This window comes from Mastomys coucha, unplaced genomic scaffold (assembly GCF_008632895.1).
Source record: "Mastomys coucha isolate ucsf_1 unplaced genomic scaffold, UCSF_Mcou_1 pScaffold8, whole genome shotgun sequence".
Lineage (NCBI taxonomy): Eukaryota > Metazoa > Chordata > Mammalia > Rodentia > Muridae > Mastomys > Mastomys coucha.
In genome coordinates, this window is record NW_022196914.1 from 17,368,977 (window position 1) to 17,388,243 (window position 19,267).

Below are 19,267 nucleotides of genomic sequence, written 5' to 3' on the forward strand. Positions count from 1 at the left end.
AAGCACTTAGAAGGCAGAAACAGATGGATCTCTGTGGGTTTGTGGAAAGCATGTTCTAAAGAGTGAGTTATGAACAATATGAACTAACTAGTACCCTCAGAGCTCCCAGGGACTAAACCACCAACCAAAGAGTATACTTGGTAGGACTAATTGCTCCAGCAGCATATGTATAGTAGAGGATGGCCAAGTTAGTCATCAATGGGAGGAGAGGCCCTTGGCCCTGGGAAGGTTCTATGTCCCAGTGTAGGGGAATGCCAGGGCCAGTAAGCAGGAGAGGGTGGGATGGCAAGCAGGGGGAGGGAGGAGGGTACAGGGTGTTGCTCTTGTTGGTTTTTGTTTTATGATTTTTTTGTTGTTGTTGTTTTTGAGGGGAAACTGGGAAAGGAGATATCGTATCACATGTAAATAAAGAAAATGTCTAATAAAATTTTTAAAAAGTTAAAAAACAAAAAAGTGAGTTCTGGGACAGGAGAGCTACAAAAAGAAATCCTGTCTCAAAAAAACCATAAACAAATGAATGAATGAGCAGGTAAACACACACACACAAAAATGAATACATAATAAATAAATAAATAAATAAATAAATACATAAGATGATTTATTTTTGGTCTCCAATGAAAATCATCAGTAATCTAATAATGGTAGATTATTTACAGATTTTAAAGATATTACATAATCAAGAAACTGAATCTCATGCACTGTAATGAGTTTATACATAAAGAGAGCTGTGGATTAAGCTAATTTCTCTTCTTCTCAATATCTATAATGCCATTTAGCAATTAGAAGAATAGCATGAAAATTGTATCTTTAAATGAATTATAAATTTTCTACTATATTAAAATATCACTTCTCTAGGATTTTCACAAAGGTTGTGATTCCATCAGTGCATATTGGCTAAATTTGCAATTTACATTGTTTTACAAGCATCAAATACTTTGTAAATTCTATGTGGTTTTACTGCCAAACGTCTTCTTCAAAATATTCAGGATAAATTAGATATAAAGTAATTTTTCATGGTTGTCCCAGATATAGATATTATGTCTCAGAAAGTAGGTCATTATGCTTTCAGCACAATTCAATACGTTGCATACCTAAATGAAATAAATATATATTAGTCTAATAAATCAAATACTTTGGCAAAATATTTTATATTTCTTTTATAGTTGTGGTCTTTAAACAGGGACCTTACTGCTTTGGTACTTGGTGATTAAAAAATATAAATTGATATTTGTATAGTATAATAATAAATTAAACATATACAATAGAAGAGAAAATATTAAAATGAAGTCAATGGATCCATTACAAAATACAACTCTACAAAATTATTGTCATTTTCTTTTTCTTTGAACATTTGTTTTCTTGGTATCATCAGTGATATTTTGTGTGACATTTAATTTTGGAAAATCTTGGTTTCCTACAGTGCACAAGATAATTTCATACAACAAAGATTTATCTTAGTTAAAATATGAAAAATAAAAATGCCCTTTGGAGAAATAATACTACTAATAACAGGATAACAGTTATGCTACTTTTTCAACAATTTTCTTATGAATATGAATCATTAAACTACATTTCAAGGGATAAAGCAGAAGTAATTTACCAAAAGTGGTGGATTAAAATAGGTCATGTTTATTTAAATAACTTTTTATAGATAATGAAAGTAAATTTCTGTGATGAATGAAGTTAAGTGAGAAAATATGTTGCCTACAGAAGGCAATTCATCTTCAAATAAACTTAATCAACTATGTAAAGTGTGAATATTGTACTTTAAACTAGAGATTCACTTCTCAGATGATGTAGGAAGAGTCTAAGCCTCGCATCGTCTGGTTGAAGAATTGAACTGGTATGTTATTTTCAGGAAATGTATTGGTATTTGATTTTATGGGTTAGTTCACTAAGTAGTTTTAAATTCAAAATATTGTTTTTACATATCTATAATAACTCAAAAAATACAAAAAATTTTGATTCAGAAATTTTTACTTTCTGACTGTGAGTTTTAGAGAGGTTTACACCACCAATTTTCATAGCTTTATATACAAACAGAAACTCATATTTCTAAACAACTGTGCAAGGTATTTTAGGTGCTAGACCATCAATACATACTAAACATTATAATGTAAGAGGTCCCTATTTTGTAATTATTGTTGCTGCCTAGTAATTTTAGAAAATTAAACTCAGTTTTAACTATTTACTAAGTGCTATATGTCTCTATGCTATACAAATAACAAGACTGAGAAAAAAGTCAATTTAGTGATGTTATTTTATAGTATTAAAATAAGATTAAGGATAATTTACAATGTCAATAAATATTTGTATAATACATTACATTTAATCAACAAACATAGAGAGGGAAAACACATAATGCAATCTATTCCCATTAAAAAATCTGATTTTGGTACTGGGCTAAAATGGATAAAATTGGTTGTCAAAGATTCAACTAAAAATTTTCAATTAAACAATACATTTGATATATAATATATCTATATTTCTAAATAAAATTTCAATATTATGAATATATCTCCCTTAACTGAAACCAATCCTATACATGTAAATTTGGTAAAAATTTGCTATCATATACTTTTGCATAGGCTGTTTTAATTTATGCTGTAATAAGCTGTTTTGAGAAAGATGTTTGGATTTGTGGGAGTCGGCAGGAAGATTTTGAGTGCATTTTTCAAAAGATCATACCTAGTATTATGAGTCTTCATGACATAGAGAATTTTAATTTGTTAACCAATGGATAGAGAAAATTTGGTGGGATGTAACTCTTTTGGTCATTTTACATTCTGGATTTCTTGGCTCTTTTAGCTCTGTATCCCCGATAGGATCGGAATATTTGAGGCAATATATTTATTTGTAAAATCATGTGAGACAACATTTTTTAAAATATCTCTAAACATATTTCATGCATTATGCTTGCATAGTTTCATAAGTTATTTCTAGTATTTTTCTTTAACATATAATAGGAATGAAAATAATAAATCCATTGTCTGGGATTAAAATATATGATGTGTATTAGAAAGTAGCTTATTGCTCCAAATGTATTGGGATAGCAGGTAGTAAAGGAATAAGTGAGTCTTTATCAAATGTTTACTTATTATTTTCTCCAGAAATAATGAAAGTATGAATTTTGGCCTTCCATAATACACCCATTAGTTCTATTTTACTTAAATATATACTTCAAATTTTGATCGCAAGAAAAATTTGAGATATTTACATATATATCTTAAATACTCAAGGTATTAAATTTTCTTACTATATTAGTGCAACACAGAAAACCATATTTTTACAACAAAATACATATAAATATTCACTAAAGTAAGAACAGTGCATTAATCTTGAAAAGATGGTTAAATCACACAAGGTCCAAAGTCCTTCCTATTCATGAACACATCAGTTAAACAGTTACTCCTTTCATATCATATTTTCTCTTTCTGGAATGATAGCTATGCAAACAGACCTTTTATTTATCATTGGGGTTTTGCATTTGATATCTTATAATTTTCTATAACAGTGAATGATTTTTGACATTGTATCAAATGTAATTGAAATCAAATATGACTTTCAGGGAACCAATAGCCATGTTTTGTAATCGTTGTTTATCTTTTTTATGTTTTAAACAGGTAACCCATTATTAACTAGCAAAGTTAACATACTAATTAATGTCCTAGATGTCAATGAATTTCCTCCAGAAATATCTGTGCCATATGAGACAGCTGTGTGTGAAAATGCCAAGCCAGGACAGGTATGTTGTCAATATTGCTAAGCAAATGTGTATTATGGCCCCTATATGTTATGCTGTTGGTTTAAGTCCAGACATGAGTAAACATGAACATAGATATTTTCATGCTTAGCATATATTCATAAAATTAAATATATAAATAATACTAGGTTCATGTACCCCACCCCCATCTCTGTAAAAGAAAAAAAAAAACACATTCAGGATCTTCTGTATACACAACTGGCCTTGAACTTACTATGTAGCTCAGAATGGCTTTGAGGTTCTAATGCTCTAATAAAACCTCTGTATTATTATATGTATAGTCATGTATCATCATGCTCAATTTGTGAGGTGATAAAAATCAAGTCTGGGGCTTCACGCGCACTAGGTAAGCACTCATATGAATAAACTAAGTTCATAAATTTAAATAGGTTTGATTTAAATGATGCTGGTTAGCATTGATTTGAGTCAAAAAGACACCTCATAAGCTAACAACTATATATTGATTGTTAAATAATACAGGACATTTAAGGTTAGCATAGGATGATGTAAGAACAGTGCTATATGTCTGAGTACAGTAAATTTAATGTTTTGGAGAGTATACATATTATGCTTCCCAAGAAGATCAGAATAGACAAGAGGAATATATTTGTCTATGAAGTTTAATAGACTAGCTTCTGGGTTGTGGTCCAGATAGTGCAACAATGGATGCATACAAATGGAAGAGTAGTTTAAGAGTATAATAATTGCTCAGTCCATAAGGCTGAGTGTCTTAGCTGAACTTCATTCTATATAGAAATCCTGAAAAAATAGGCTCTATGGCCAGTGAAGTAATTAACTTGCAAATGAGAGCAAGGGCAAGAAGGCAGAGATCAATTGCTTCCTCATCTACTCCAGGTAAAGTCAATAACTCAAATCTTCATAAGCTAAAAGGTAAATACAGTCAGGTCAGAAAAAAGGATTTGGACTATCTAGGTTTGTTCCAGTTTCTGGGTATTAAGAATAAGTCTGCTATGAACATAGTGGAGCACATGTCCTTGTGGTATGGTGGAGAATATTTTAAGTCTATACATAGGAGCAGTAGAACTGGGTCTTCATTTAACTATTTCCATTATTTTTTGAGGTTGCCAGCAGAAGGTATAGCCCAGATTAAAGGTGGATCTTCCCTCCTCAAAAGATGCAGATTTGGCTTGGGATTCCCCTTCTCAAATAATTCAGTCAAGAAAATGCCCTCACTGATGTAGCTAGTTAGTATGGTTTTAGTTAATCAAGAAGAGCAACCACCGTTGTTAGGGTAATACTAAACTGTTGCATTCTGTGATGTAGCTCTTTTACCTGCTATGTTATAGCAATGTAACCAATAATTACTGTATGAGACAAATAAACTCTATGGTACAAATTCCTACTGAGGAAATAGACTGAAATTCTTACTACAAATTATTTTTTAAACTTTCATGGTGCTAATATTGATATTTAACACCCCAGCACTAATATCTACCTACCTATCAGCAATCTATCCAGTATTTACCTATCTTTCATATGTGTCTATGTGCTTGTAATCCTCATAGTAGGGTAGATCACTGTCATGGGATTGGACTATAACCAGAAATCATGTAACAAAAATAGAATTTGAATCATAATTCTTAAAGTCTGCTTATATATATATATATGTGTGTGTGTGTGTGTGTGTGTGTGTGTGTGTGTGTGTATATATATATATATATATATATATATATATATATATATATATATACACTTTATACCCCAATACCAATTTCTAAGTTTTTACTGTAGTCAATCCTATTTAATTCATATGCTTGGGACATTTCCACATTCTTGGCTGTTCCTCCACATTCTTCCTAACAAATTTTCTGGCATAAAGTTCTTAGATATTCTATTTATTATGCCTACTGATTTGCTGGTCTATGAAATCAAATGAAATTTTTCACAGTAAAGACCTCCAAAATTACTTTTAGTTTAAATTTGAAGGGCAAAATGCTAAAGCATTTAGATTTAACAATGATATCCAACTTCTCAGAGCAACATGGGAGACATTTTGAAATAGAGATGTATTTTCCTGTCCAACTAGTATTGAAACAAATAGTATATCATTCTACATATCAGGAGTAGAACTTTCAACACAAGTGAATATGTATTACTGTTTTCACTTTTATTATTTTAATATATCTATTCTCACAAATGTATTTGCTCTTTAATTTTGCTTTTGCAAGAACCCATAATCAAATGTCCTGTTCCTAGTAAGCATTTCATATTTAAGCTACAAATCATTTATTTCACCCAATGTAACATGAAAAACAAGTGACTTTTAATTATATTTTTCTTGGTTGGGAGAATTTTCAATACTGGCAAGCCTTTTAGTTACACAGATACTGATTTTGAATTAGCCTATGTCCTCTGATTGTAGCTGCCATTATTACCTGTAAATGCTTAAAGAATTGCTTACAAAAGGTATGTGTAAATAATTGGGACACTGGTATTGATTGAAAATTGTCCTTTCTGTATATTTGCATTCATTATTCAATGAACTTACTATCCTGTTGTGTAACGCTCCCTGTGAAACTGAAGACTGACTTCAAGTTTAATCTCAACTTTGTTTCAGATAATTCAGATAGTTGGTGCTGTAGACCGAGATCTCTCACCTGCTGGGCAGCAATTCTCCTTTAGGTTAGCACCAGAGGCTGTCATCAAACCAAATTTTACAGTTCATGACTTCAGAAGTAAGTATATCCACTTACAGATTTACCTCTTATGTAGTTTTCTCAAAGGACACAGGGGGAGGAATCAATGCTTTTTCTAAAAGCAGTTTCACAGAAGGTAGAAATCTATCTATAAGAAATACAAACATTTCAAACAGTATCAAGTTAATTACTCTATGATGACTATCAGGTAACACAGTTTACTTTCATTATAAAAAGGGTCAGGTTTTTAAAGAGTCAGGCAAATAAAACTCTGGAAATTGAGTGCCTCCTTGCTTTGCATATAACAGCATAATGGTAAGCACATTTTTTATACATGCAAGTTAATTCTATATTCATTTTTTATTTGAGCAACAAGCATGGCAAGTTTATGCAGTTCAATTAGAATGAACAGGACTTTACTCCCATTTCAATATTCCCATGGATGCAGCTGAAACAATTATCCTAAAATGACAGCCTCAGAGCATCTGTATTGAGACCATATGCAAAGCCTTCTACAATGTCTAAATTGTTTTTATAAAGATAATTTTATCTACAATTGATGACAATCTATCATGTGACTTCCACAGTAATGATGTGCCATCTATACTACTGTTTCTAGTATTACTATATGTGCTAATACTACAAGCCAGCACAGAAACATATGTTAGATTAGAAGTATGGGTGGTTTTCTTTTGAAGGTGGGCCTGTAACTTAATCTCTTCCAAAAAGAGAAAAGACATGATTAGTGGTTACAAGCGGTGTATTACCCATATGAAATGCAAAGCTCAGCTCATTCTGCCTTAAGTCTGATCAGAGCATCCACATTAACTTGACCTGAGCAAATCTTCTAACAAAATTTTGAATGGCTTTCAAAATGTATTAGGTACTTTGTTACAAGTAAAAGCAGAATATTTGTCTGGGTATACTTTTCTACCATGGTGAAGGCAAAAATGTAAGTCACATCATTTCTAAATCAGATTTGTCCTGAGTCTTACACACATTACCTCTGAGCCTTTGTATGTCAATCTACTTTATGTACCCATATAACGTATAATAAGTATTAAATATCCAATATAATATTTGAAGTATCCATTATATATTATATATATTTGAAGTATCCATTATTATATTTGGATATATAAATATCCAAATATAATATTTGAACTGAAGTATTAATGTGTTTTGTTTTTAAAACAACTGAAATAATGTAATGAGATATTGTTGAGGTTGACAACTAACCAAAATTAAAGGATGTCTGGAGAAATCCTATTTATGCAATGACTAGAGAGAAGAAAGTCTGAGTACACATATTTCTCACTGATGAATGCAAGGGAGTTGGCTCCATCCGACAGTGAGATATGAAAAATGGTTGTAAATAAAAATCATACCAAAATTTATGAATATGAAAATAACATCACCACATGTTTATATAATGAAGATTAAAAACATTTTGCTAAATATAAGTGGTCAGTATTTAGATAACAAAATATAGAAAATATACCTGTTGAAGCAAATGGAGGATGTGGTAGGTTGAATGAGAATTCCTCCATAGAACCACATGTCTCAATATTTGGCCACCAGTTTTTGGAACTGCTGGGGAGCATTAGGAGATGTAGACATGATAGAAGAGGTGTATCTCTGGTATATCAAAAGCCCATGTCAATAGAAGTCAACATGGTCTGCTTCGTGTTTGTAGATCAAGATGTAAATTTTCAGCTATGGCTCGGAGCCTTACCTGCCTGGCTTCCTGCTGTCATGCTGTCCAGGATTCTTACCATCTGAAGGTCCATCTCCATCTTCTATGAATTGGATTGAGTTATGAGGTCTTTTGACATCAATAGGAAAACAATGATTATATAACAGTATTGTTAGCATATTTACAAGCTATTAAGGGAAGAACCTATTCAAACATTCTTAGAAACCTTTGAATAATCGAAGTAGCAATATGACCCAATACGTTTTGTGGTTTACATAGATCACTGAGACTGTGGTATGGAAAATATTTCCAAAATATCTGTGTATCTAAAATTAGGACAGTATCTGTGAAGACTGAGATAATTTGATGGAAGGAAAATTATAAAGGTTTGGACTATAAATTCTTGACTTTAATGAAGAACAATCAAATTTCAAAATCTTAATCTTGAATAACCAAGTAGATGTTTAAATAACTCAACAGAAAAAAAACAACTTATAATTTGACACGATGCGTGGATGTGTACAATTTTATGTGACTGTCAATACTCATCTCCTCTAAATAACTATATTCTGTAAAATACATATTGAATATCTTATATGATAAAATTTTGGGTAGTAAAGTAAAAGGCTTAAAGAATTCTAAACCAGTATTCAAGACCAGATAATGCAATTTGAATATCTCCACATAATTTGCTGTACTCCTTTATTATAAATTATATTTTAAAAATAAGTTCAGTTTATTGAAACATTTTAAGGATGGAATTGATGTTTCATATACACCCTTTTTCCAAAATGCAAAGTTTAGCATACTCAGTCATCACTATTAATAAGTTAGAAACAAGTTTTTTTAGGTTATATTTTTCATATAAATTGTGCTGTAAGTAATGATTACTCTATCTCTCCAAAGAATTTTTCATTTTCTATTTCTCTTGTTTTAATGATTAGCACTCAATTTATGATCTCTGTCCATAGGAGGCTCCTTTTATTCAACCTAATAGAGTGAGTCATTGGGTTTTGAATATCTTAATGGTACTACACTCAGTCCTCATTTTCCCATGGCTGTCACTGGCTCAAATATTTATGTCCACTTAATCTATTTATAAAGACCACTAATGGTGATGCTATCTTGACATTTTCTTTCATCCTAAAATGTTATGTCTAGAGTGATAATAAGTAAACCTTACAAAGCAAACCTTAACTATAACTCAAAAAGTTTTCCTGTAAAGGTAATTACTATGGCAATTAGTTTAGAGAAACTGGTTATAAATTTAATTTACAATTAATATAGTGGATTGTGAGTAGAATAATAATGCATATTTAGCATAATTTTATTTTAATAAGTAGCATAATTTTTAAGTTATTTATCTGATTCCCAATGTTATTATGAAGTTTATACTAAAAAATTTAAAAAGGATTATTTAATTGAAATATAGAATGAATACAAGAACATGTTTACTTGAATGCCTCAAAATAAATATGAGGAAATGCATTTCAAAAATTTTCAATGGATGTACCTGATTTTATATAATTACTTTTTTGTATTAATAAAAGTAAAATATCATTATTGTTGATTACATTAAAGATACAATGGACTACATTACCAAATACCCAAAATAGTAATTAATATAATTTATGATGTTTAGGATTTTAATGAATTTTGATATTTTTAAAACATTCTAATACCATATTTCTTACTCTAATTAATGTGAAAAATGAAAATGACAACTAGAGACAATTTCTTTTTAAAAACATTTTTCATTCATATTTCTTCCACTTATGTACACATAATACATAAAGAAAAAACCCATTTTCATTTCAAAACCTTTTACATTTTATCTTTATAATACCCACATTCATTTGGTGTGTCTATATTATTTGTTTGTCTGTGTGTGTGTGTGTGTGTTGCATTTGTTCTAGCATGCCTCTGTAAGGCAATAATTTATGGAAAATAGTTCTGTTATCTACCATCTCACAAATGGAAATTTGGTCATCTGTTTCCTGCAGCACTTGCTATTGCAGTTAGAGGATTCTGAATGTTTGTATCTGTAAAAATAGAAAAGTATCTAGAGAATAAATATATTCATAATACATATATACAAATTATGGATTTGGGAGTAAGTGTAGTATGTGAGAGTAGATGATGATATGTGTTTTGAGTATGAGTGTTTATGTATGTCTGTATGTGAAGCAGAAGGAAAGATAAAAATTGGAGTTTCTCAGGATAAGATTCATCTCAATCATCAAGTATTTTAATATATTTTATTTTATTTTATTGATCAGTTCTACAATAAATAGTTTTAAAATGTATTCCATATATTCTTCTTGTAAATTTTTGGTGTTTTAATATTTGGAATTATATCACTCTTAGATGTTTTCTCACTCAATTCGATTTTGATATCAGGAAAATAAGACAACTCAACTTTTTGTTCATAATTCTTATAGATATTTATTGTTTCTGAATTGAAAATTTCATTCATATACCCCCAAATGAATGCTTTTTTTCCCTATTGTAATTACATCTGATTACACTTGGACAGTTTTCATAATGATATAAGTAATTTAAATAAGGATGAATTATACTGATTCAAAAAGGAGCTTCCTACTGCTTAGAAGATATAAACTTGAAATGAAACTCACCATAGCTATGTTATCCTAAATGTCATGTTTTGCAGACAACACAGCTGGAATTGAAACCCGACGAAATGGCTACAGCCGCAGGCAGCAGGAGTTGTACTTCCTTCCCATTGTAATAGAAGACAGCAGTTACCCTGTCCAGAGCAGCACGAGTACAATGACTATTCGTGTTTGTAGATGTGACTCTGATGGGACCATTCTGTCTTGCAACGTGGAAGCAATTTTTCTACCTGTAGGACTTAGCACTGGAGCTTTGATTGCAATCCTACTATGCATTGTTATACTCTTAGGTTGGTTTAAATATTGATCATCTTCTCTCTATCTCTATCTATGTCTTTAATCCTCATTGACTTACAATCTCTATAATTTTTGGTCACTGAGCTGGTTAGAAAAAAATTATTGGTTACTTAATATATGTGTGTATTAACATATTCTATTTGGTGTTTTAAATCTAACATCATCAATAATAAGTAACAATTAATATTCACCTTGAAAATCGGCACCTTTCCCAACATAGAATTCTCTATGATAAATACTCATATAAAACCATTTTTCAAGTATTAGGCATACTATTAATTGCCATCATCTAATAAAAATTAACTCAGATGAATAATAATTTGTAATTCCCAGCTCAACAAAGAAATGAAAAAAACATAGTCTAGAAAAAAAAGCAGAGTAAAGAGACCCCATATGTTTACATTTGGCTTGCATTGCCATCCTAAATGTCTTCAACACCTTCCACATTCCAAAACAAATCTGTAAACATTACCACTCAGAGGAGAGGTGACCAAAATATCCAGAAGAACTGCTAAAAAAATGATTTAAATAAGTATATTTTGTAACACTGTGTGAATATACATACACATACATAACATATATATGTGTATATTGTATATACATATGTATATGTGTATATGTATATACAGATTTTCTATTTACTAAATCCTTCAATGCAGGGTGCTCCTTAAAAAAATCAAAGGAAAGAGATTTTTATCTGGGCATTGAGTTTAAGTAAGCATAGCCATCATCTAAATCATTCTAATATATTGCTTTCTTCTCTTTAATAAAAATAGTGATAAGCAGTAAGTAACACAATGTACATGATGCATCCTGAGTCAAATGTTCATGGTAACACTGAAAGTGAATTCTAGATCAATTTGAACAGTATAGATATTAATTCTGTGTGGATAACTTGGTTACATGAACAGAACATTCTTTATATCCCCATGAAAAACAAATTATCTCTGGTATGATATTACAGGTGAAACAAACTTCAAACTGTATATTCAAATAGAATTCTCACATAGTAAATTATCCATGTTTAATTATTATTTGACAATGGACTTCAACTAAACTGTACCCATTCGCTTCTATGATCAGATAACTAACTGAAACTGAGAATAGTTGTGTATTTTCTCAGAATGCTCTGAATATTCTAGGTGCTCTCTTTTGGCTCATGAAGTAAGCATTTATGGTCTATCATCAAGACCATAAGTATCACCACTTGCAGTGTGATCATCTACCATGACTCTTCCTAAATAGCTATACTCACTTGTACTACTTTAGATACCATTAACCATTCTATTTATAAAAATAGAGCACTATTTGCATTCATTGTCTTCCATTAGATTCTGCTTAAAAATACATCTATTCCCATTTATTTAGTCCTTTTATGGAGTAAGGATAAATAATAGAAATATGTGGGACTAGTGTTTCTTGTAGATAGTCTCTTACCATGTTTAATGGAGTCTGTCTTTCTAACCTTGCACTGCTAACCGTTTGCTGGATCTTTCCTTTCCCTCCCTCCCTCCCTCCCTCCCTCCCTCCCTCCCTCCCTCCCTCCCTCTTTCTCTCCCTTCCTCCCTCCCTCCCTCTCTCTCTCTCTCTCCCTCCCTCACTCACTCACTCTCTCTCTGTCTCTCTCTCTTTCTCTCCTCTCTCTGCTCTCTATCTCTGCACATCTCTCTTTCTCCTCCATCAGTCTCTAATGTATTGTATTTAATATCGTTTTTCTCACAAAGTTTTTTGACTATTTTACAGAAATATATTCCTTGCCAAGAATGTTATTGTTACCCATGAAAGATATTTAAATGTTACGTTACAATAAAATACCCATGTATTTTTGTACCAACTCTTTCAAATATCTACATAGTAATAAGAAGTCACATTTCCTCTCTTTACTATTTTTATTACTACAATGTATCCTGAGTCCAAAATATTAAATTACAGATATAAAAATATTAGACAATATAAATAGCATTTCTGTGATTTACTGGTATTTAGCATTTCCACGTGAAGTTGGCAATAGATTACTTATAATCACATACATAGCATATTGATGTTATTATTCCTATGAACATACTATGCAGCTATATCTTTTCTGCTCTAACATTTACAGAGAGATGAATTGTTACATATGCTTTTGTTTACCAAGTTGTGATTTTTTTTGTAGCTATTGTTGTGCTGTATGTAGCACTGAGGAGGCAGAGGAAGAAAGATACCCTTATGACTTCTAAAGAAGACATCAGAGACAATGTCATCCATTATGATGATGAAGGTGGTGGAGAGGAAGACACTCAGGCCTTTGACATTGGGGCTCTGAGAAATCCCAAGGTGATTGAAGAGAACAAAATTCGCAGGGATATAAAACCTGACTCCCTCTGTTTACCTCGTCAGAGACCACAAGTGGAAGACAACACAGACATAAGGGATTTTATTCATCGAAGGCTACAGGAAAATGATGCAGATCCAGCTGCTCCGCCATATGATTCCTTGGCCACTTATGCTTATGAGGGGAATGGGTCAGTGGCAGAGTCACTCAGCTCCATAGACTCTCTCACTACAGAAGCTGACCAGGACTATGATTATCTATCAGACTGGGGACCCCGCTTTAAGGTCTTGGCAGACATGTTTGGAGAAGAAGAGAGTTACAACCCCGACAATGTTACCTAAGGGAGAAGGAAAGGCTGATACACATATAGAGGAGAAAGTTTTGACAAAAGTAAAACACAAACAGACACACACACACACACACACACACACACACACACACACACACACACATACAAACACACTTCCAGATTTTGCAGGACAAGACTTTTTTGATTATCCAGTTTCTAACAAGTTGCTCTATTTATCATGTCATTTTGGTTCATTCTGTAGACACAAGGTAAATCCTATAATATGTACTCGCTTTTGTTTTGTTTTGGTTTGTTTTGTTATTTCAGAAACACACTGAGATGAGCTCAGGCCTATTAAATGCAATTCACTAACATGACAACCTAGAATGAAGATAGCTGTGTAGCGTCACAGTGGAAGAGTGTGTGATTTTTCTTAATTCCACTAAAGTGCCTATTGAAACTCTTCTCATTATAGTGGTGTTCATAACACTCTGCTGTGATAGCTTGGCAGGAGTCAGAAATAAGGAGGAACAAAGCAAAGAGTGTCTCTATGTCAAGGAGCAATAGTGACATGCTGACTCTCATTTCTTTTAAGAATAGAGAATGCTTCCCACACTCCATCATCTTATATGGCAAAGCTTTTCCTTTTGTAAGTTGTAAACTGAAACAAAAATGCTTCTCCTATCTTTCAGAAGCTGGAACAAATGAGACATTATTAAATTCAATATGTAAGTTATGAATTCTAAGAGCAATGCTTAAGTCATAGCATTAGTTAATGTAAAAGTTGTTAATTAAGCTGTTAGTTTTTCCAAAAAAAAAAAAGCCCAACAAATAAAATTATACAGAAGGAAATAAAAATAATCCCTCTTTATAAAGAGAGGCCTCAGGGCTCAAATTCCAACATCAAATAAATATTGATTTGTTTAATTCTATACTGGTATGTTGACATTGGTTTTAACAAGTCATTAAATCAGTTAAGATTTCAGTCATAGATAAAATTTCAGCTTGTGTTTCTCCTGAAATTTCTGAAAGGAAATATATGATTAATGTAAACATGAGTAAACTTCAACATTGTAATACTCAGAGTTTCTGTCTAGTGGTTCTTTGATGAATGATTCAAACAAAATGCCTATCAAATACTGTAATTTATAACAAGTTTATATGTTTATTCTATACTATTGAGCAAATAAGTCAGGGACCTCAAAAATAAAACCAATGACTAAATCCCAAAGGGAGCAAAAGTTTAATGCCAGGCAGCTGATTCCCTTTCTCTAGGGATGTGGATTTGAACGTTGTGAACTCAGTTATTATATCAGCCCAGAGTCACCTCGTCATTATCTCATTTACAAATATCCTCATGTAAATTACTTCTTATAACTCTGCAGATAAAAAATCTCCAGTTTATGGAAATATCTAAGTAATGATAGAGTTTGTGACTATATTTGTAATAAACATAGTTCAAAACAGTTCCATATAGATAATACATTGTCTAAATATTCACAGGATACAACAGATGCAAATTTACCATAAAGTAACATCTATTCTTAACAATGCATTTGGAATAACTGACAATTTCTACTTATGAATACGTTGGAAAAAATTAAAGATAAAGAGCTGTGTATCACATATGGCTATTATCTAGTTTTATGATAAATTTCTATGAATATCATTATTATTTGTGAGGTTATGAAGATAAAAACTCACACACTATGGAATCGAAGAAATTTACAAAATTAGACAAGTTAATTTTAGGCACATTCTAAAATGCATATTTTAAATTATATATGGTGTAGAAATATGCCCCCTTATTTCTGTGTTCACCAATTTTTAGACTCTCTTTCTTTCCTTAGGAACGGGAGATTTAACTTTTGTTTTCAGTCAGCACTCCATACCTCTCATTTCAATTTTCATGTAATAAACAAATGTATTCAGTATTTTACATTTCAGAAAAATGTTTTATAGATCTTATAATTGGCATGCTAGAGAAGAAAAAAGGTAATATGACTTGTTTCTTGAAGACCACACCTTATTAAGACCTTGTCAAAGACTATTACACTTTGTATGTTGACTGGAAATAAAGTGGCCTTCTCATGAAGTTGCTAGCAGAAGCCATGATGATCTGAAAATTTGAGAGACAGATGATTTCAAACCACATAACTAAGAAGGTAGTAAAATATGCAATGTATGGCTCTTAGTTCTCATCATACTCATAACTTTGTAACTTCCTACATTACTTCATTAGCTCAAAACAAATGATCACAGACAAAGTGAGCAGCAACAGCTTATTTCCCCAGCTCTGATAGCAGGTTTCCTCTGACCATCGTCTCCTGGTCATGGAGAAGATCGCCTTTTCTTTCCCACATGGTTTCATCTCTGTGCTTGTTTCTGTTTCTCTTCTTACAAGGGTACTCTTTATATTAGAGCAGCATCTACTCACAGGTCCTCTGTTTGCCTTGTTTAATAATAACGGCCTTACCACCAAATCCTATTTGGGTTGGTACTACAGCATGTGGATTCATGCAATCCCAGTCTGACGATATTAACAATGTTTATTTTCTAAATAGCATTTTATTTACAACAACCAATGAAAGAAACACAAAAAACAAGTAGAATGATAAAAATAATATATGACGTGGCAAGAAGATCCTTTGGTGCTTATAATTTGAGGAACTATGATATCTTTTAGGCTACTGGAAGAACTAAGCCCAGTATTTCAATACCTGTAATACCTTGGGATGTTTTTCATTCAAAAAACAGGTGTTGACCGTCATTCAAGCATTAAGCAATATAAAAATGTTAAAAATTTGTATGAATGATTTTAGCTATATACAAACAGCAATTTTGTTATTGGCATGCATGTCTATCTTTATAGAGCTACATATGTACATATATATAACTTATATGTTGCTTTCAATGCTACTCAAAGAAGTGTATAGTCAGCATCCAAAAGTGAAGCAGTGTTGATTGATGTACTAGAAATAATCTGTGTGTTTTGAACCATTCCCCTCTTTTGACTCTAAAGTCCTATCAATCAAATTCCTTGGCTTTCATTCTTTTATTTTCTTTAGTAAAACCAGTTTCCTATATTCATTGTTGTGTACAATTAATCAGAAATTTTCTTGTCATTAAATTACAGTAATGTTTGAAGTAACTCAAATAGCTTACCTACAGACTATGCTAATTTTAAAATGCAAGATAAATATGTCATAGTACATAATTTTTTGAATCATGTAAGTATTTGATTGATCATTCATCAAAACTCACTAGTTCTACTTAGAAAACCACACATTTTTAATCAATATACCTGAAAATTCTGTGAAATCAAGAAATGAAAAAGGGTACAGGAAGAGAGAAAAAGGATCCTGAAATACATGAATACAGATATTATGTGAGGATGTTCTCATTCCTTAGATATTATGCTAAAAAGTCTACACCTGTAGAAAATCTGGGGTTGGTTTGCAACATCTTGGTGTAGCAGTTAATTTGCACAAGCTCCGGGTTCCCTCCCAGGGCCACAAATACCGAAAAAATGATAATAATAATGGTGATAATAATAAACAATATCCTAAAGCAGATGTAAATATGAAAACATGCTATTTCAGTAGATCCCTGACTAAACCTATTTCTAATGACAGAAGTGTTTTAAATTAGTAACCGCATTATGTTACTAGCAAAATGACTGATTGTATGACAGAATATTATTTACATAAGATCCTTTGTTTAATCATTTTTCTCCTTAGCCTCTAAAATGTGCTAGTTTGGCTAGCTGTCCAAAAACTTATTTAGAACAATTGTTTCCTCAATACACTAAAATCATTTTGAGGGAATGAAAAATTGCTCAGCTTTAAAAGAACCTGCTGCTCTTCAAGTGTATCTGTGTTCATTCCCAGAACTCACATCAAAATGGCTCAGAGCTGTCATTAAGTCCCATACCAGGGGATTTGATACCCACTTCTGAGGTTAAAAGACACCTGGGTGGATAGACATATCCAGATATCTGCACATGGATAAAGATATATGCATATGATTAAAAGTTTAAAAAATTATTTGGAAAAGTTTATTTTCTCTCAAGTTCTATCATCAACTCACTAGTGAACGAGAAAGATGCTTGTATCCATCATTAATCAAAGGGCACATGGTATTGTGTATGGGACTATTAATCATTTTCCTACTCTCAGTGTTAAGAAGTTTCATGTTAAGTCAGAATGCATCTTTTGTCATTCTCATAATTCAATAATTGTTCACCCTTTTAGTATGGAGGCTTGGTACTCTGTGAACTTTATCTTTACTCTTTCTGGTAGACTTTGTGTTTTGTCCTTTTTGTAATTTTAATTCTTGGGTATTTTTTTTACATATTCTATGTTTAATAGTAAATTGTGTTGTCTTTTTAATTTAATTTATATGTATATATTATCCATTTTGTGATGATCCTATCATCTATATCTTTTAGGTATAATCATCTTCATAGGAATTTTCCTGCATATTTTGTTATGACTCTGTTCTGTTTGTTTTTGTTCTATTTTGATATCTAGACCATATGAGTTTTGTTTTGAGTTTCTTATTGTTTTAATTCTAGCTCCTTATACAATTTTATGTTCATTTTTCTCTCTAATTTGAATCAGCAAAGAGGGTAGGAAAAGGAATCATATTATGTTAGATTTCCCTTGAAACATGCCTTCAGCATCATCCCTTATTCCAATTTTGTGCTATGCTCAAAATATCTAGGTTCTGAAATATTTGTGTTCCCTGTGAGAGTCTGAGCTAATAGACTGGAGGCTTCTCTGCTTCAACATGTGAAAACTCACTGTCTATGTTCACGTTCATCTCATGAGTGGACCATTAGCTCTCTGTTCATATACTGCAAATGTCTGAGTCTTCTATGTAATATGTGACACTTGGCTTAGTGTCATCATAAAATCATTGACACACACATCCATGTATATGTAATATGTAATTGTATAAAGCACTGTTTTATAAAACACATTTCTTTATCAATTAAACTGTTATCATGTAGTTTACCACAAAAGAGAGGTACAAACAAATATAAACAAATCTGAAAATATTCTGATTTTTCTGACCTTTCTGACAAACACACTTTCTGTTGTATTAAAACAACCACACTAAACAATTTGTTCCTGTTTATCTATGTATGCATAATACATATGTGACTGACTACATGTAAGCTGATATTTAGTCTTGTGAAATACCACTGAATTTCTTCATTGATTTTTCTCACAATTTCTAGTGTCATGGGTTTTATGGCAATCAATTTGATTGGTAAGTTTATTAAAAGTTCTTGAAATTATCTAGGATTTTAAGTTTATTCTCATCTGTATAGCTTTATTAAAAGTGAAGAACTATGGTTCAAAAATCCCAAACACTTGAATAAAACTGAGAAAGAATGAACAAGAGATAAAATCTGTTTTAGCGTGCAGACATAAATAAATATAATTTCAATATCTGTTCTGCGACTCTTCACATGATTATCTTCTATATTTTAGGCTAGTATTGCTATGCTATGCTTACAAATGAAGTTATCATGAGACTCTGATATTTCTTTTTTTTTTTCTTTATTTATATGCGAATTTCTCCATTCCCAGTTTCCCCTCCAAAAAACA

At 31.6% G+C, this 19,267-nt stretch overlaps 1 protein-coding gene across 2 annotated transcripts in view; it reads left to right on the forward strand.

The window, feature by feature from the left end:
• Cdh12 (cadherin 12) overlaps positions 1–19,112 on the forward strand; it is a 1,081,833-nt gene extending 1,062,721 nt beyond the window's left edge. For both annotated transcript variants that reach the window (XM_031359979.1, XM_031359980.1), the window contains 4 exons: positions 3,624–3,745; positions 6,342–6,459; positions 10,788–11,039; positions 13,202–19,112. In XM_031359979.1, coding sequence (XP_031215839.1) covers positions 3,624–3,745; positions 6,342–6,459; positions 10,788–11,039; positions 13,202–13,701 — 992 coding nt within the window. In that variant the 3' untranslated portion in view covers positions 13,702–19,112. The remainder of the gene's footprint in view (positions 1–3,623; positions 3,746–6,341; positions 6,460–10,787; positions 11,040–13,201) is intronic.
• The last annotated feature ends 155 nt before the right edge of the window (positions 19,113–19,267 follow it).